The sequence below is a fragment of the Ovis canadensis genome, chromosome 24 (genome assembly GCF_042477335.2).
Source record: "Ovis canadensis isolate MfBH-ARS-UI-01 breed Bighorn chromosome 24, ARS-UI_OviCan_v2, whole genome shotgun sequence".
In the NCBI taxonomy this organism is placed as follows: Eukaryota; Metazoa; Chordata; class Mammalia; order Artiodactyla; family Bovidae; genus Ovis; species Ovis canadensis.
In genome coordinates, this window is record NC_091268.1 from 29,467,056 (window position 1) to 29,487,443 (window position 20,388).

At 40.9% G+C, this 20,388-nt stretch overlaps 1 protein-coding gene across 12 annotated transcripts; it reads right to left on the bottom strand.

The window, feature by feature from the left end:
* Nucleotides 1-585: 585 nt before the first annotated feature.
* CEP20 (centrosomal protein 20) lies at nt 586-19,727 on the bottom strand. 12 transcript variants are annotated; one of them, XM_069570199.1, is made up of 8 exons: nt 19,633-19,725; nt 12,307-12,504; nt 10,065-10,149; nt 8,089-8,238; nt 5,819-5,955; nt 5,025-5,165; nt 3,034-3,108; nt 586-2,502 (listed from the first exon to the last, which is right to left on the bottom strand). In XM_069570199.1, exons 1-7 carry the CDS (start codon nt 19,658-19,660, stop codon nt 3,080-3,082), a joined length of 768 nt encoding a protein of 255 aa, XP_069426300.1. In that variant the 5' UTR covers nt 19,661-19,725; the 3' UTR covers nt 586-2,502; nt 3,034-3,079. The 12 variants fall into 12 exon arrangements, 10 of the variants coding, with proteins under 10 accessions (XP_069426300.1, XP_069426306.1, XP_069426305.1 ...); XR_011252666.1 differs by lacking the exon at nt 3,034-3,108 and having other exon boundaries at nt 5,025-5,170; XM_069570205.1 differs by lacking the exon at nt 8,089-8,238.
* Nucleotides 19,728-20,388: the final 661 nt, after the last annotated feature.

A 20,388-nucleotide genomic window follows, 5' to 3' on the forward strand; every position in this document is an offset into this window, starting at 1 on the left:
TGTATAAGTTTTCTGCTAAAACTTCTCCTGCATGTCTAGAGGATAACTTCTTCTAACAACCCCATGAAAATTACCGCAATGATGTACTAATTTAGTTTATGAGTTCATGAGAAGAGTTTGATAGGTCTTCTATGTTTATCTTTTCCTTCCTTGAGTTTAAGTGTCTCAGCTCAAGAAGCTACTTAAACTGCTAGAATATATGGGAATTCCCTGGTGGTCCAGTGCTTAGGACTTTGCGCCGTCACTGCCACGGCCCAGGTTCAGTCCCTGGTTGGGGAACTGAGACCCTGCAAGCCACAAGGCACAACCAAAAGCAAAAACAAAATGCAACACTAAATGTGTTTTTCAAACCGTATATGGTCCCACAGATGATGACACTGTCCCCTCAGAGAATAGCATCACCAGCCCCAACCACTACCACCCAATGAATAACTACCCCAGGGTGACGTGGCTGAGGCCAACGAGCCTCAACCCTCCAACAACTAGGTTGCTGGAGACCCCCAAAGAAAGCCTAAGGAGCCATCGCCAAGCCTTCTTCTGGTTCTGGTGGACATCTCTTGATGACAGAAGAGTCACAGGAACACCTTTTGCATGCTGCTTATTTATTTTTTTATTAAATGGTACACTGAAAGTATAAAAGTTGCCTAGGTACAAACAAGTTACAGAATAATGCATACAGACACAGTATGGACTACATGTGACAATTCTGTTTAGCTTCTATTTTGATAATTTTATATTGTATCCAAAATGACAAACTCCAGCACTTTTTCTTAATCTAGTCCTGCATGATTGCAATTCCTGAGGTAAACAGTGTCCACTGCCAACATTCCTGGGTGTAAACCAAATCCTCTGAGAAGAATTCAGATAGTTATATCCCCCTATACAATACAGTGGAATTCATCATTGTAATCAGATACTATAGATTTCATTTAAAAAATGGAAATGAGCCCTTTATAATACTTCTACATTGGTATATGTAATTTTAGCCCACCAACAGGACCTCTCAAAAATCTTCTGACTTGTAAAGTATGATTTAAGGGGATTTCTTTCAGTTTTCAGTATTCAGATAAAACTTCTTGGTTAATCTGTAAGGATTGAACTCCTTATACTGAAAACTTGACTAGCACCAGAAATAAAGGTTCAGAAATAAAGTTTCCAAAAGCAGCACAGACTCAACAACCCGAAAAGAATGCCAGTTTTGCCAGCTACAGTCCTTCCTTATCACCTTCCCGATGGAAAATGTTTAAGCTAAATGTCAGTGTACAGGTGCCCATGCAGTTTTGTTCTGAATATACCTTGTATCGTGTGCCAATCAGGCTCTGTCTACTACACTCATTTGTTGCTTCAGTGAAGCCAGCCTGAAGACTCCACATTATAAAAATATCAACAAATATCAAAGCGTTTTAGAGATGGCACTATAAGAAATGTTACTACTTTTCTATCCCAGGAATAGAGCATGACATTTAAGAAGGCTTTCAGAGCCCACACAAGTGAGGGTTGTCCCTTTCATAGCTCATCTGGTAACTGCACAACTGAGGGCCACAAGGAAGGTAAACAATGCCATCTTTTAAAAGGTACTTTCTGGTATTTCTCCTAAAGCCTGTATCTTCATGCTTATTCCACATTCTTCAAGTAACAAACTCTTTGTTTTACTTACAGCAAAATTAAAAGAATTATCCCCCACCCCCATCTTTTAATTAAATCTTCTAGGAGAAGCCAAAATTGTTTAAGAAAATAAAAAGTACGTTGTTACCAAGTTTTAAAGTTCAAATATAGATAGCAATTCAGATATTTAAACCTAATTATAAATAGTTATCTGAAAAATAGCTGGTTTCTCATCCGCCCCCGCCCCAATCAAACTTTATAGGAATTAGTTTTTTCTGGCTTAATTGTTCTTTTAAATGTGTGTGTGTGTGTATGTGTTTTAAATGAATGAATTTTCCTGTAAATCTACATTATTCCAGCCCGAAAGAAATTTAATTAATGTGCCATGGTAAAGAACAGAACAGGGAATTCCCTGGAGATACAGCAGTTAGGACTGAGCACTTTCAGTGCCAGGGCCCAGGTTCAGTCCCTGGTCAGGGAACTAAGACTCCACGAGCTGTGAAGCACAGCCAAAAACAGACCAGAGCATATGGCCAGAAAGATTCGGGGTACCAAAAAAACCCTTTCGTTTCTCCCAGATTTAGAGACCTTTAAAATCATCCTAAAAACCACACATTTTCTTTCAAGTCATCTGGTAAACTAGATGACAGAGTTAGCTTTTATTCCCAAATGCAGTAAAACATGAGGGGCTAAAGGTTTTGCAGAAACTTCACATTTTTACAGAGTACAATACTAGTGATGAATTCTGATGACATTGGGAGAATAAATAAGTTATTTAATACATGCAAGTTTAAGATCAAAGAAGCCCCAGTTGGAAGTGTCATCTCTTTTCCGAGGGTGAAGTGTGCAGGCTTTCAGCGTTGCTGCCCCTCCCCTGCTCCTGCCGCAGGTGTTCTTCTGCAAGAATACAAGCGAAGGTCAGTGCTCATCCCAAGGCAAAAGGGGGAGCAGGCAGACCTACCTAAGCATATTTTAGGATATTACAAATTTATAGCATACAAGGTCTTTAGATGGCTTAGGACAATGAAAAAATATGTTGGATTTTTTTTTTAACACTATTGAAGAAATCGGAAATGTTTAGTAAATGGCACCCTACTCCAGTACTCTTGCCTGGGAAATCCCATGGGTGGAGGAGCCTGGTAGGCTGCAGTCCATGGGGTCGCACAGAGTCGGACACGACTGAGCGACTTCACTTTCACTTTTCACTTTCATGCATTGGAGAAGGAAACGGCAACCCACTCCAGTGTTCTTGCCTGGAGAATCCCAGGGACAGGGGAGCCTAATGGGCTGCCGTCTATGGGGTCGCACAGAGTCGGAAACGACTAAAGCGACTTAGCAGCAGCAGCAGCAGGGGCTTATCATTCAATTTTTTTAAGTGAAAAGAGTACACCCTGAAGTAAATTCATAGGTAAGTGCTTACAAACTTACACTGTATGTAAGGACTGGAATTCACAATAAAGGACTGCGTTTTCAATTAGCATTTTGAGGGATGCCAAAGTTCAACTAAAAAGAAAAAAAACAAAAACAAAAACTTCTTCAAATAGAAATCCTCCCAGCAGCACCCTCTTGTGGCAAGAAGAAAACTTCCTACCAAGTTCAGAAAACCATCCACGAAATTGCAGGAAATAGTCTTTAGCCGAAAACAAGAGGGCAATTGTTTAGTTGTGGGGAAACTAAGCCCATGTGCCTCAACTACTGAAGCGGCACACCGAGAACCTATGCTCACAACAAGAGAAGCCACCGCAGTGACCAGCCTGCATTCCCCCAGCCAAGAGCAGCCCCTACTGCTCCAAGTGGAGAAAGCCCAGGAGCGGCAGCGAAGACCCAGCACAGCCAAAAACACACAAAGTAATCTTAAAAAAAACTGCTTTCATGATGGCATGCTTTGGACTTATTTTCAAGTAAAAGAGAGTTTAATTTTAGCGTTTTATGTTTCACCTGGATTGAGTTTATGTTTATAGAGGGTATATAATCTGAAGAATAATTTTAATATCTTTGTAACTTTCTCAATGTTATCAAATAAAACATATCCTTCACAGAGTAAGTTTGAGTTGAGAAAGTAAATAGGATGTTTAAATGTGTTACAGAAACCTTATGCAATTTGGGGTTAACAATTCTTCGCGGTCCCTGTTTTCTGTGCCAAGAACACTTTTGATAATCAAGAAAAATAATCTGCAACACCACTGTTCTCTCATTAGTGCATGCAGCCTCCTTTCTGAGCCTTCCACAGAACAGGGGTCCAAAGCTTTGCTGACCTCAACTCTATGTGATGTCTGGCATTTTCTACAGAGAGGAGCCAAGGTAACCCAAGGACTCTCGTATCCCCTCCAGCACTCTCCCATTCCTGCTCCCCTCCCACTACAACTAAAAACACCAACGTCACAGGCCTGCTGTGCTAGCAGTGTTGATGCATACGCTATCCACGGTGACAATCAAATACAGAAACTAGTATTATCATATATTCTTCGTAAACATAAAATGGTAAAGCCTTTTTGGAGGGGAATTAGTATCTACTACATTTTTTAATATGCAAAATTTTGAACCAATTCTACTTCAAGGTATGCACATAAGAGAAATATTAACACTACCCTGCAATACTGTAAAACCAAAAAATTTAAAACATACAAAAGTACATTAGCAAAGAGTGATTAGTAGTAGTTCCATGGAATACTACAGACTATACAGGAAATTAAGAATGAGGTAGAAGCAGATTTACATAAATTGATAACACATGTGAAAAAACAAAGTGTAGGATCATATGTACAGAAACAGTGCTTATAACTTTAAACAGAAATGACTCCTGAAGATACCCACCAAGCTGCTAACAGCGCTACCTTCTGTGAAGGGGAGGGGAATTGAGGTGTTAGGGAGAGGTAAGGAGATGAGGTTTGCGGGAATTCTACATTATATCATTGATGTTTAGAGAGTTACTCTTGTACCAGGTGTTTGGTTTTGCTTTTAAGTTCTTGCCAAATAGTGGGCAATAATGGCAGTTCCTTACCAATACTTGAAAAAGTAACTAGGAAAACTTCTCATATTCTTTAAGTGGAAAAGTGCACAGGAATGGCAATCAAGGGTGCTGATTCTGCTAAAAATGACCAGCTACAGGCATGGGCCTCTTAGTCTTGGTTTTCTCAACTGTAAAATAAGTGATGGGAAGGATTTCCTTTCCAACATCCCATCGACTCAGAATTCTAAGATAAACAGAAGGATAACTCCTAGTAAAGGCAGAACTAACCTCCAAGAGACCACTTCGCCTTCAGATCTTAAGAGACGTGGCAAACATTTAACATGATCAACATTGCTCATGGCAATTTAGGAAAACTACAAAAGACAGTTTGCACTTAGATATTTCTTAAAAGTTTATTTCAACAGTCAAGATTTATATTTGTTCTGATAATCAGCTGCCTGGGCCCCACCTATGCTGCTGCTGCTGCTAAGTCGCTTCAGTCGTGTCCAACTCTGTGTGACCCCACAGACAGCAGCCCACCAGGTTCCTCTATCCATGGAATTCTCCAGGCAAGAGTACTGGAGTGGGTCACCATTTCCTTCTCCTATGACTGTCCTTAAAAAGAGAGATCAGCTGTACCATAGTTGGAAATACTGAGCGATAAGCTATTCAATTTAGATAACCAAATTGAGGTTTTAGTGTTTTGATAAAAATCAAAACAACTGAAAGTTCATTGGAGTGACTATTCTTGAAAGAAATATGAGCCATTCTCCTAAGAATTTATTTGTAATTACAACATTACCACAAAGAATATTCACCCCACTCCCCACTAAAAAAGAACCCTGAAAATGCAAAGGACAACACATAAACCTGTGACTGCTCTGTTTTCAGCAATCTTGACTTTTCTCAGTCTGAGAGGGAAAAAAAATAGATAACTTGATAAAAAGCTCTTTCTTCAGCATGCTCAGGATCTAAGCTGCTCCAAAGAGTACAAATCTATGGGAAAATCAAGTTTTTCAATACTTCTTTATAGAAATTATATCTAAGAATTCTTTCTAGTCTTCTCTGCTCCTCACAAGATTGTCTTTCCAAAAACCATTTTGTTTTTTTTTTGATGATTAATAATACAGGCTAACTATATTAGATATAAATAGAATTAAATTATGACTCAAAATCTTAGGAAAAACTACCTCAAAGATAAAAATAGATAAGAAGGAAATATACTTGCTAAAAGCCGAGTGATAAGTCCCAGAAAATTCATACCCATTTGCTTTCTTCCACTAGGTGGTCTGCCAAGATTTGGGTTCAGAGGCTGGAGTGAAGACCCTTTCAGAAATGTATTTTTGTTGTCATCCTTAGTTCCATGCAAGAAATGAGCTAAAATCCCATATAAAAGAGGTCTATAGCAGAAAGAAAATAAAAATTAATTAAATGTGCATAAACAGGAAAAACTTTAAAATATCTCTTCTGTAAAAAGTAGTCTCTGACACCAAAATAGCCAAATAATTCACTAGACTTAAAAGAGTTGCATGGTTATTACCCAAACTACAAACTATTCATGCTTTTTGAAATTTAAGTGTACAATTTGACTCTGCTGCTGCTAAGTCGCTTCAGTCGTGTCCGACTCTGTGCGACCCCATAGACGGCAGCCCACCAGGCTCCCACATCTCTGGGATTCTCCAGGCAAGAATACTGGAGTGGGTTGCCATTTCCTTCTCCAGTGCATGAAAGTAAAAAGTGAAAGGGAAGTCGCTCAGTCATGTCCACCTCTTAGTGACCCCATCGTCTGCAGCCCACCAGGCTCCTCCATCCATGGGATTTTCCGGGCAAGAGTACTGGGGTGGGGTGCCATTGCCTTCCCTGACAATTTGACTCTACAATTTTAAAATTCACAGGAAACATGTTAACAAGTTAAACCTCATCTAAACTGAAATACAAATTCAATCAATGCACAGGAATCAACTTTTTTTTTCTCTTTTAACTCCAAGTCCAGTATAAGATTTCCCATGACCTAACACTGTCTGATATAATACACACTTATTGGATTCATAAATTCTTGTGTGAGTTCAAATCCTGGCCCTGCCACTTGACAAGAGTCAGCAAGATTTTTAATATCCCCAGCCTCATAAATGTTTCTTCCTCTATAAATGAGGGTAAGTATAGTCTCTAACTCATAGGGCAGTCATGGACCGAATGTGTCAATAAATGTCAAGTGTTTAGAACGGTGCCTGGCATGTATTAAATGGTATATAAATGTAAGCCATATAGGTGTCAGGTAAGAACTAAAATTTTAAAAACTACAGTTTACAAAACATTCTTTCCTCTTATTTTATCCTCATCTTATGGTGTCATAATCATCATCTCCAATTTATAAATGAGAAGACCACAGCTCACAGAGGATTTGCGAAAGGGCTGCTTGGATAGTAAGCAAAGTTGACACTTGAACCCCAAGTCCCATATTTTTTCCCTTAGCATATGCTGCCTGCTGCCCCTGCACCAATGGAAGCTGCTCTGATGACAATAAAGAGAGGTTTCTCTTGTTTCCAGGCTCACAGTTTGAAAACATCAATTTAATGGACTTTTTGAGATTTTTTATCTACTTACTAGCAAGTGTGATAATTTAAAGTATGATATCCCTTCCCTTCAAAAGGTAGAGTCTCCTGAGTGCGAGCTGAACTCACGTTTTCAGGAGCTAAGGCAGGCACTGAGTGACAGCGCTTGCAGCGTCAGAGGCTGGGCCATCAACAGCATCGTGGCGCCCTCCCTGCCTTCTCCCTCGGACACTCTGGGGAAGTCAGCTGCCACTCAAGCCGTCCTATGGAAAGGCACGTGTAACGAAGAACTGAGGCCTCCGACAAGCAGTCATGTGAGTGAGCCACATGGAGATGGACCCTCTAGCCTCAGCCAGGACTTGAGATGACTGGCCTGCCACCCCCACCGGCCAACATCTTAACTGCAACCTCACAACTGAGGCTAAGCCAGGCCACAGAAGTCACTCCCAGATTCCTCACCACAGATAATAAATGTCTGCTATTTTAAACCACCAAATTCTGGGGTAATCAGTTATACAGCAACAAATAACTAATGGCACACAAAAGCAATGTTTCCATTCCACAAGGAAACCAAGAGAATGGGTTTCTCTATTTAATAAGATGCCTCAGCTCTTATAAAAGCAGTATCCAGGAATATAATATAGGTCTCTTGGTCAACTTTAAACCATTGTTTCCCCAAATGTTAACTAATGAAAGGAGATTTTTAAATTAAAAAAAAAATTATATTTGCCAAATTTACAATAAAATCTATTTAAGATTTAAAATTTTTAAGCTTTAGATATTTTTAAATGTTATGAGCAAACATATAACCAGCTCATTTAGCCTGCAACTTCATCAATATCAGGTTTCTTTTTTAAAAAATCCTGAGTTAAAAACAGTGATAACTGTTTTTAAAGTACAGCTTCACAATGCCTTATTTGCAATTTTGAAAAACAGAAACTCTAAAAACTAATTTTCTTCATAAATTTGGCACAAACTCACTTGGTGTTATGGCTTGACCTAATATCCAACCAGTCCATTCTAAAGGAGATCAGTCCTGGGTGTTCATTGGAAGGACTGATGCTAAAGCTGAAACTCCAATACTTTGGCCGCCTCATGCGAAGAGTTGACTCACTGGAAAAGACTCTGATGCTGGGAGGGATCGGGGGCAGGAGGAGAAGGGGACGACAGAGGATGAGATGGTTGGATGGCATAACCGACTCAATGGACGTGAGCAACTGAACTGAACTGAACTGAATATAAGGTTGCTAAATACTTTACCCTACATATTGTGAAAATTTTAAACTTTCACTGAAAAATATTAATGTGAACGTTGAGTGCTACTTCAGACTTCCACTGGCACCCACACCTAATGGTATACGGACTTTATTACTTTCTAAAATCTTTTCAGTGGAAATGCTTTAAATAAAGCAATAAGTGTCCTTCAGAAAGCAAGCTGTTGGCAGCATGACACATGAGTCAGAAAAGAACATGACTGGGGAGAAATGGGAAAGAGGCCTCCTGAAATGCACGATGTAGGGCATAAGGACAGACAGACACAACTGCACAGCAGAATTGATGAAACTCGCAAAGTGACTGGTGGAGAAATGAGAAGGAGCCAGAAGCACATGTGAGCTCTGAGATGAGGACCTGAATGTCTCTATGAGGAAGCTACAGTGGGGTGGTTTGAGGAGATGAAAATAATGGACTTGCTTTTAGACACACCGAGTTTGAGATACCAGCAGAAACGTGTGCCCGCAATTCATGAGATCTGTCAGATTTAAGGCACAGGCACCAGTGTGGCGGCATCACTAAGGACTCAAGAATACTTAGAAAGAAAAGGGGGCAGGGGGCAAGAAGAAAGTTAAGGACAAATCTTGGGGGAGAGCCCACAATTTAAAGGAACCTTCCTAAAGGAGTCAGTGAAGAAACTGAGATGACCACTAGGGAGATAGAAAAAATCAAGACAGTAAAGGGTCATAAAAGACAAGTGACAAGAAGTGTTTTAAGGAAGAGCTGTTAATACTACAAAACACTGCAGAAATTCAAGTAAAACTGAGCTTCTCAAATTGGAAATAGGTATATTCCCACTCTCAGTGCTGGGGGCTTGATACAAAGCAGAGGTTAAAGGTAGCCTATGATCCCAGAACATTTACTTTACACAAAGATTGGAGGGAGAGTTCAACTTAATTGGCATGTCATTTTGAACGTTTTTATGGTAAAACAATTACATCATGAAGTAGAATGAAAACATTCAATAAACTTTTAGAATGAGAAACATAAGATTTCAAAGAAATTTCTTACTAGGGGAAGGCTACTTTGAGTTATGCTCCAGGTTTCCTAGGTATAATTTTTTCTGCCATTCAGGGATCCTCTAGAAAAAGTTTATGAAACATTAAAGTAGAAAAAGAACTAAGAAACGATAGACAGTGGTCACTCTTTTTCAAGAGCATAGTTTCAGTATAAATGATGAGGAGAGAACTCCAAATGCAGAGAAGGCAAAACATTTCAGTATAAATGATGAGGAGAAAATTTAAAATGTAGAGAAGGCAAAAAAATGTAAGTAAGAAAATGAAAATGAAGGGTTGATTTTCATTAACTTCAGGGGTAAAAATAGGTTTTCTGGGGAATGGGGAGAATTGAGTACACTCCTAAGCTGAAATAAAGGGAGCGGAGGAGGAAGATTAAATGTGAGGCAGAAAACAATCGACAGAGCAAAGCCTCAAATGAAAAACAAAAGGATGGATCAAGAAGCCAAGAGACCTGACCCTGAGAATGAAGCAGGGGCACGTCGTCCTCTGAAACCACAGGCATCTTAGCACTTGCTGCCACACACCTTGGATGCGGCACAGTGCCAGACACACACTGGACCCAAATAAGTAGCTGATGAATTAAAATGAAATAAAACTACCACTATACAATTATGACCCCAATACAATAATATCTGAAAACTTATTTTTTTAAAAAAAACTTCTTACATTGTATTATTCTTTGAGTCTTCAAATGCATTTAGTTCATGGATGAGAAACTGTCTGTCCAGTGGAACTACAGGTTGACCAGATTCTGGGGGGAAAATCACAAAACACTGAGGCTTTATTAATATAAAAAGTAAATAGGATTTTGATAAAAACCACACGTATGAGGTATACACATTTTTCAGATTTTAGAAGAATGATGATGGCGCACACCAAGACAGATGCAACCGTGATTTTATGGCTTTCAAAATACCTACTTTATTAAATGCATATCTTTAATATAAATGCAGTTTTTAAATCCCCAAATTTTGAGTTGGGAAATTACTGTTTCTATACTAGACTTGAGAAGTCCTATTTTCTAAGAAGCCTACAAATTAAATGCATGACAGCACTGATACCCATTTGTTGGCAATAAATCTAAAAGTAAAATGAACACTAAGTATGAAGTGCTGGCAAGGATTCGGGGCAACTGGGAGAACTTTGCTGGCAGGAGAACAAAATGGTGCATTCAACTACAAAGGTAAGCAGACACTTACCATATACAACCCAGCAACGCCACTCTTAGCTCTTTACCCAAGAGAAGTGAAAACAACGTTCAGATAATCCTCGAAAGTGAGTGTTTATGGCAGCTGCATTCGTAATTGCCAAAAACTAGAAACAACCCGAATGTCCATCAACTGATAACAGATAAATCAACACAGCCATACAGTGGAATGCTATTCAGGGGGGAAAATAACAGCATAGTCTCAAATGTGTTATGCTGAGTGAAAGGAAGCAGATTTAAAATGCTACATCCTGGATGATTTCACTCATACGACATTCTGGAGAAGGCAAATGACCAGGTACACAAAATAACAGATCAGAGGTTGACAGGAGTTGAGAGTAGGCAAAGAAGTTATCTGCAAAAGGGCACAGGGAATTTTTCTGAAGTGATAGAAATGTTCTATATTGTGATTACGGCGGTAGCCACACAACTGTATGAATTTAGCAAAATCCACAGAACTACATACTAAAAATGGTAAAGTATCTTTATGCTAAGTACATCTCAGTTTTTTAAAAGTCAAGACTCTGTAGAAACTTGACTGCTGTATCTGTATTTTATTCTAGGTGAGCACAAGTCCAGTACATCTAACTGATGGTATTTTCACATTCTTCTTTTCTGAGTAGTAACATATTATACAGCCATCTATAACAAAATGCTGTGTCAGTGAAGATACCGACACTGATGATCCTTAAACCAATAAAAATCATCAGTCTTTATTCGGTTAAGGTATATGCTTAACATTAAATAAAAGACCTAGAATATTAACAAAAGATCTATCCAATGGAAAGTTCCAGCATCACAATAAGGAATCCATTCTCTGTTTCAGAATCTACTTCATGATCTCTTTTCTTTAATGAGGCATATCTCCAAGGCACCAAATAGCCTTAAAGCCTATGTTAAACATTGGAAAAGGGAATCAAGTAATGTACATGCAGGGTGCTTGGATCGTCCTCCCAACTTCATTTCCCCCAGCCTAGGGGCAATACCGATCCTGACTACTGTCCCTATTCTTCTAGTTCTTTTGCTTTCTTTCTTAAGAAATAAAATTTAACAGATAAAGTAAATTTCGCTTTAATGGTGACCCCCTTCCCCCAGTACCATTTCTCTCCTGCTCATCACTAGAATGAGCTTGGAGTTTATCTTCCTAATCATTTTCTTTTTTAAATTTTAGTTGATTCACAATATTATTTTAGTGTGAGGTGTACAACAGTGATTTGAAATGTCTATAGATTATCTAGTGCTTTTTAAATATAACACTTTTACACACATCTGAGTACATGCCTAATCAATACATGGAGCAATACTTTGAGGCTTTCTCTTCAATGTTTTATATTTTTTAACAAAGAATAGACATTAAGTCTCTGTGTATGTATTTTTAAACCATATACATAGGAAAAAGACTGACAGCACATAGGGCAAAATGTAAATAACTCTTTATTCTCAGAATCAGAAATTATGATTTTCAAAGTATGCTCCTAGGTTAAATGTTTAGTCATTTTCTCCTGGAGTCCAATAAACATCATGAGAACTTGTTCAAGCTGTGATATGAAAAGAGCCCATGGGATTTTTATGTCCCAGTCATGTCCCATTTGACACCGTTTGGTAATAGAATTAGATTTCTAGGCTAAACATTTTCTGAGAAGTGGGGGAAGGGAAAAGGCAGACTTCACCTCAGGTGATTAACAATAAATAACCTCTTACCTGCTATGAGGACCGACGCTGTATACTTGTATTTGTTGAATTCCAAATACTCCCGAATTAGCTCATTAATTAGAAAGTTTTCATGAGACAACGATGGCCGAGGTTCACTTTCATCATCAAGGGCACTGAAAACTTCCGCACGAATCCTTGCTTTTAAATGCCCTAACACTCCTCTTTTTTCCAAAGTGTCCTTTAAAACTGTTTAATATAAAGTATTAATGTTTCAGTTATAGAATAACTTTTTGCCATTCTTAGGCAAACTTTAAAACAAAATGTTTAATATTACATCCTTTCAATCAAATATGACAAACCGAGCAATCATCACATTAGTTACCACGAGCCATATTTGCAATAAAAAATAAAAGTTCCCAAATTGCAATGATTTACTACTTTAATTTAGTTAACCAAATGTAAGTTTATCCTTCCAGTAGAGTCACTGTAAGAGGCTACAGACTGATACATAAGCTTTACTGAAGAGAAAAAGGGGGGAAGAATTATACTCAGCTTATAAGGACCTGAACTTGTCTCCCAGTGTCTCATATCTTTTCAAGAGTAGTTGTCACTGAAGACAGGTTCTGTTGTTGTTAATTTGCTAAGTTGTGTTCAACTCTTTTGTGACCCCATGGACTATAGCCTGCCAGGCTCCTCTGTCCATGGAATTTCCCTGGCAAGGATACTGGAGTGGGTTGCCAGTTCCTTCTCCAGAAAATCTTCCCAACCCAGGGATGGAACCCACATCTCCTGCATTGCAGGTGGATTCTCTACCACCGAGCCACCTGGAAAGCCCAAGAGACAGGTTCAATTTGTCACTAAAAACCTCTGGTCTAGAAAGTATATGATTGAAAATAATAAGTACACTCCAAAAAGGAAGGATTATGTTGTATCTTTTGTATAAAACCGATACCCAGAACCCTTGGGAAATGGCCCATTCTGAACAAAAGAGATGGGCTTTTGTTCTGGGGTTTTGTTTGGGTTTTAAAGATAACTGAGTTAACTCCTTAAAACTGTAAGATTTGGGGCTTCCTTGTGGCTCAGTGGTGAAGAATTTGTCTGCCAATGCAGGAGACATGGGTTCCATCCCTGATCTAGGAAGATCCCACATGCCGCAGAGCAACTAAGCCCATGTGCCACAGCTACTGAGCCTGTGAGCCCGTGAGCCACAACTAGCGTGCCCACATGCCAAAAGTACTGAAGCCTGCAAGCCCTCGAGCCTGTGCTTCTGCAAGAGAGGCCACCGCAGTGAGAAGCCCGTGCACCCCATCTACAGAGCAGCACTATTCTCACCACAACTAGAGAAAAGCCCCTGCAGCAACAGACACAGCACAGCCAAAAATGAATAAATAAATCTAAAAAAAAAAAGTAACATTTTAAAATTGGAGCAATACTGCATAGGAACCTGGAATGTAAGGTCCATGAATCAAGGCAAATTGGAAGTGGTCAAACAGGAGGTGGCAAGAGTGAACGTCGACATTCTAGGAATCAGCGAACTAAAATGGACTGGAATGGGTGAATTTAACTCAGATGACCATTATATCTACTACTGTGGGCAGGAATCCCTCAGAAGAATGAAGTAGCCATCATGGTCAACAAGAGAGTCCGAAATGCAGTACATGAATGCAATCTCAAAAACGACAGAATGATCTCTGTTCGTTTCCAAGGCAAACAATTCAATATCATGGTAATCCAAGTCTATGCCCCAACCAGCAACGCTGAAGAAGCTGAAGTTGAATGGTTTTATGAAGATCTACAAGACCTTTTAGAACTAACACCCAAAAAAGATATCCTTTTCATTATAGGGGACTGGAATGTAAAAGTAGGAAATCAAGAAACACCTGGAGTAACAGGCAAATTTGGCCTTGGAGTATGGAATGAAGCAGGGCAAAGGCTAATAGAGTTTTGCCAAGAAAATGCACTGGTCATAGCAAACACCCTCTTCCAACAACACAAGAGAAGACTCTACACATGGACATCACCAGATGGTCAACACCGAAATCAGATTGATTATATTCTTTGCAGCCAAAGATGGAGAAGCTCTATACAGTCAGCAAAAACAAGACCGGGAGCTGACTGTGGCTCAGATCATGAACTCCTTATTAACAAATTCAGACTCAAAGTGAAGAAAGTAGGGAACACCACTAGACCATTCAGGTATGACCTAAATCAAATCCCTTATGATTATACAGTGGAAGTGAGAAATAGATTTAAAGGACTAAATCTGATAGAGTGTCTGATGAACTATGGACGGAGGTTCGTGACATTGTACAGGAGACAGGGATCAAGGCCATCCCCAAGAAAAAGAAATGCAATAAACCAAAATGGCTGTCTGAGGAGGCCTTACCAATAGCTGTCAAAAGAAGAGAAGTGAAAAGCAAAGGAGAAAAGGAAAAGATATAAGCATCTAAATGCAGAGTTCCAAAGAATAGCAAGGAGAGATAAGAAAGTCTTCCTCAGTGATCAATGCAAAGAAATAGAGGAGAACAACAGAATGGGAAGGACTAGCGATCTCTTCAAGAAAATTCGAGATACCAAGGGAACATTTCATGCAAAGATGGACTCAATAAAGGACAGAAATGGTATTGACCTAACAGAAGCAGAACATATTAAGAAGAGGTGGCAAGAATACACTGAAGAACTGTACAAAAAAAAGCTTCATGACCCAGATAATCACGATGGTGTGATCACTCACTTAGAGCCAGGCATCTTGGAATGTGAAGTCAAGTGGGCCTTAGAAAGCATCACTACGATCAAAGCTAGTGGAGGTGATAGAATTCCAGTTGAGCTATTTCAAATCCTGAAAGATGATGCTGTGAAAGAGCTGCACTCAATATGCCAGCAAATTCAGAAAACTCAGCAGTGGCCACAGGACTGGAAAAGGTCAGTTTTCATTCTAATCCCAAAGAAACGCAATGCTAAAGAATGCTCAAACTACCGCACGATTGCACTCATCTCACACGCTAGTAAAGTAATGCTCAAAATTCTCCAAGTCAGGCTTCAGAAGTATGTGAACCGTGAACTTCCAGATGTTCAAGCTGGTTTTAGACAAAGCAGAGGAACCAGAGGGCAAACTGCCAACATTCGCTGGATCATGGAAAAGGCAAGAGCTCCAGAAAAACATCTATTTCTGCTTTATTGACTATGCCAAAGCCTTTGACTGTGTGGATTACAACAAACTGTGGAAAATTCTGAAAGAGATGGGCATACCAGACCACCTGACCTGCCTCTTGAGAAACCTATCTGCAGGTCAGGAAGCACCAGTTAGAACTGGACATGGAACAACAGACTGGTTCCAAATAGGAAAAGGAATCCATCAAGGCTGTATATTGTCACCCTACTTATTTAACTTATATGCAGAGTACATCATGAGAAATGCCAGGCTGGAAGCAGCACAAGCTGGAATCAAAATTGCCAGGAGAAATATCAATAACCTCAGATATGCAGATGATACCACCCTTATGGTAGAAAGTGAAGAGGAACTAAAGAGCCTCTTGATGAAAGAGGAGAGTGAAAAAGTTGGCTTAAAGCTCAACATTCAGAAAACGAAGATCATGGCATCTGGTCCTATCACTTCATGGCAAACAGATGGGGAAACAGTGTCAGACTTTTTCTGGGCTCCAAAATCACTGCAGATGGTGATTGCAGCCATGAAATTAAAAGACGCTTACTCTTTGGAAGGAAAGTTATGACCAATCTAGATAGCACATTAAAAAGCAGAGACATTACTTTGCCAACAAAGGTCCATCTAGTCAAGGCTATAGTTTTTCCAGTGGTCATGTATGGATGTGAGAATTGGACTGTGAAGAAGGCTGAGTGCCGAAGAATCGATGCTTTTGAACTGTGGTGCTGGAGAAGACTCTTGCAAGTCCCTTGGACTGCAAGGAGATCCAACCAGTCCATTCTGAAGGAGATCAACCCTGGGTGTTCATTGGAAGGACTGATGCTAAAGCTGAAACTCCAATACTTTGGCCACCTGATGCGAAGAGTTGACTCATTGGAAAAGACCCTGATGCTGGGAGGAATTGGGGGCAGAAGGAGAAGGGGACGACAGAGGATGAGATGGTTGGATGGCATCACTTACTCGATGGACGTGAGTTTGAGTGAACTCCAGGAGTTGCTGATGAACAGGGAGGCCTAACGTGCCGCAATTCATGGGGTCGCAAAGAGTCAGACATGAGTGAGTGACTGAACTGACTGACTAGAAATCTAACATGTAGCCTTATCAATGCCATCTTAAGGAATCTGGGATATATATGCTGAATGTAATCTAACATCTTGATGAGCAAGGGTCACTATTACAAATATCAGTAGTTATGATAATGAGATTTTAGCTATAAATAATAACGTGGATAGGGCTGAATTGGCATCATCCCTTACAGTTGTCTAGAAACTTTTTTTCCCATGTGGTCCCTAATAGCTAAATCACAACTCCAGAGAAGCAACACATTTCACCCAGGGTGCCTAGAACAAAGTAAGAGCTCAATAAATGCTGCCTAAAGGCTTTATAATACGTGCTGTACACCTGCACTCAGTCGCTCAGCCGTGTCCGACTCTGCAACTCTACGGACTGAGGCCTGCCAGGCTCCTCTATGCATGGGATTCCCCAGGCAAGAATACTATAGTGGTTTGCCATTTCCTTCTCCAGGGGATCTTCCTAATCCAGGGACTGAACCGGAATCTCCTGCATTGGCAGGTGGGTTCTTTACCACTGAATCACCAGGGAAACCCCGTGCTGTATACTACTGGTGTAATAAATATACTGTGCTATAAATAAGTACACCACAATAATGACAATTCATAAAGGGAGCCCAGGGACTATATTCATGTAGGCACGGACATGAAACTTTTTTTAAGCTTTGATAAACAACAAAAATCTGGGTCATATGATTAAAGGGATAAATCTAGACTAGACTTTATCCTTCCTTGCTCTTTACATTTAGATCGTCTCCTCAACCGTTTTTTGCAAGTAGGTTAAAAGTAGTTATCACCCAATCAGACTGTATAACAGGCCCATGAAGGGAAGGGAAGGTACAGCTTTATTATGTTGGAATCATTACTATACCCCTGTTCTCTAATTCCATCTTTGGAAATTAAACAGAGATTCCCTGCTATACACATCCAATTACTCTGTATATGTATACAGCGTAGATTCAAATTCAGCGGAGAAATGAGAATTAAGAAGCTGGACTTCCCTGGTGGTCCAGTGGTTAAGAGTTTGCCTGCCACCACGGAAAACACAGGTTTGATCCCTTGTCCAGGAATATTCCACATGCCACGTGGCAACTAAGCCCATATGCCACAACTACTGAGTCTGCTCTAGAGTCCATGCTCCGAAACAAGAAGCCTCCGAAAGGAGAAGCCAGCACACAACTAGACAGTAGCCCATGCACACTCACTGCAACTTGAGAAAGCCTGCACATAGCAGTGAAGACCCAGAGCAGCCAAAAACAAAAATAACCAGAAAAAGAAGAATTTGGAGTTAGGAACCTTGCATGTCATCACTACCTCAGGGCTCGTTCACTAACTCTTGCCTCACTTGCCTTCTCTAACATGAGCTCTGTCTCTGAGGCAGAACCAAGTAAGGCAGGAAAATGTGAAGTCAAAGTGCTTTAAAAAGGCGAAAGCCCAAGTAATATAAATGATTGGCAAACATTTCATTAGATTTCTCTTGAACACTAGGCACATTCAGAGCTGAGGAATGCAGAAAACACCTCAAGGGCTCCCTACATCTGTGTAATACATCCCTAATCTCCATGCCATCCTGACCTTCACTCTATTATGTTTATTAAAACACTGCACCATGACAATTTCTTCAGATAGAGCTTCTTAACCTGGTTTATATCCTCGGAGTGAAAGTGGTGAAAATCGCTCAGTCATGTGGGACTCTTTGCTACCCCATGGACTATACAACCTTTTACCAAAATTGTAAAATATTAAACAATAGGAAATACAGTGTGCTGTGTGCTAAGTTACTTCAGTCATATTGGACTCTCTGCAACCCTATGAACCGTAGCCTGCCAGGCTCCTTTCTCCATGGCATTTTCCAGGCAAGAACACTGGAGTGGGTTGCCATGCCCTCCTCCAGGGGATCTTCCTGACCCAGGGATCAAATCTGAGTCTTTTTCCTGAATTGGCAGCAGGTTCTTTACTAGCTGTAACTCCTCGGAAGTAGCATGCAACATTACAGGTGATGTGTGTTTCCTGGGGAGAGGGTACACCAATTCATGTCGAGTCTGCCCCATTGTGTGATCTTAGTTCCCTGACCAGGGATGGAAACTGGGCAGGCTGCACTGTATGTGTGTGGGGCTGGGGGGAGCGGGTGTGTCTTAACCACTGCACCAGGGAAGTCCTAAAGGTATGCCTTTTTAATAACTGTTCACCAGCCTGAGGCCACAAATATACATTTTTATCAACAGTTACTGAATCATATTCTCAAATCGTTTTCTCCAACAAATCTCTAGGAATCACTGATTTAGAGCCTAAATTTCCCGAAAATTGGAACTGGTCTTATTGCAGATACTGAGTATCACTCAGTAACTAAGACCTGCAGACCTGGTGCAGCATCTCCCAAGTTCTCCCTCTCTGCCTTTTTCTAGCTAAATTACTTTGGTTGAGTTGTTTCACCTCTCAGCGCCTCAATTTCCTAATCTCTGAAATGGGCATAAGGTTGATATATAGAATCAGTTAGATAACACAGGGGCTGGGTAGTGCCCGACAGAAGCTCGATCACTAATAACCATAATTACTATTACTTGTCTGGACATCTGCGTCAAGACTAACGGTATACAAATGCTCTCAGCTTAAAAGACTCGACTCTTTGTGGAAGTTTTCTTAAAAACACAGGAGAATATGGTCAGGCCAGACATCTTTCTACCCAGTTTTTCCCCATGGAAAATGGTGACCCACCTCGCGGGTGGTTGTACGGATTCAGGGAGATACCCAAGGAAATGGTTTACGTTTGGGCCGAACACCCAGTTGTTTCAGTACTGCAATCATCAGTCCAGAGGGAAAGGCCAGGGCCAAGGCCTCGCCCCCAGCAGGGTCCAGAAAGATGAGCCTGAGCCCCAAGGTGCAGGACTTCACCAAGGTGCGGGGCTCCTCCTCCTCCAGTTCAAAGTCGGTTTAAAAACAGCCCCCATGCAACCACATCCCTACCCCCAGGGCCCCAAGCTGCAGTCGCCACACCCGCCGGGTGCTCCGCAGGCCCTGACGCCGCAGAACGACCCTGGGACAGGTTGACTTTAGTGTTCCGCGGGCCCTCCTTTAGTCCCATCCTTTTCACAAACTGAAGGCCGACACATTTCACCAGATAGACCTCCCAGTCGCACTCACCAGCCTTCAACTCGGCGACCGTCGCCATTTTTCAACGGCCGCCTGGGGCGCGCCTCGGCTGTGCGCACGCGCAGTTCCGTCCCTCTGTGCTCCGTGGTCTGTAGCCAATAGAGGCGCCTCTCTAGCCGTGCCTAGTCCCGCCTCTCTCCATTTACGATCTCCGTGGTTGGATGGGTGGTGACGGTCCAGAAAGACCGCACCATTCAGCGAGGCGGGAGCTCTAGGCCGGTGCTGAGAAAGTAGGAAGGGGAAGTTGGAGTTGAAGCAGGTAGGAACCGTTACTACGAACATTGCTCCACCCTAGGGCTTAATAGGCTACTAAACCCTTCGTCATCTGTCCTCTGCTCATCTCTGCAACCTCAAGCACTAGTTGTTAATAGTTACCGTGTATTAAACTTTAGCGTACGTGGGAATCACCTAGAAATTTTCTTAAAACAGATGGCTGGACCCCATCCTTGGAGTTTCTGATTGGATAAATCTGGAGTGAGATCCGAAAACTGCATTTCTGACAGGCTCCTAGATGATGCTGATGCTGGTCGTCTTGGGGATCATACCTTGAGAACCACTGTATTAAGGACTTAACAATGCCCCTGACATTCCTCTAAGCTTTTTACATGCGTTGACATTGATTTCTCTTATGATTACTCCGCAAAGGAGTGAAGTGAAAGTAGGTCAGTCGTGTCAGACTCTTTGCGACCCCATTGACTATGCAGTCCATGGAATTCTCCAGGCCAGAATACTGGAGTGGGTAGCCTT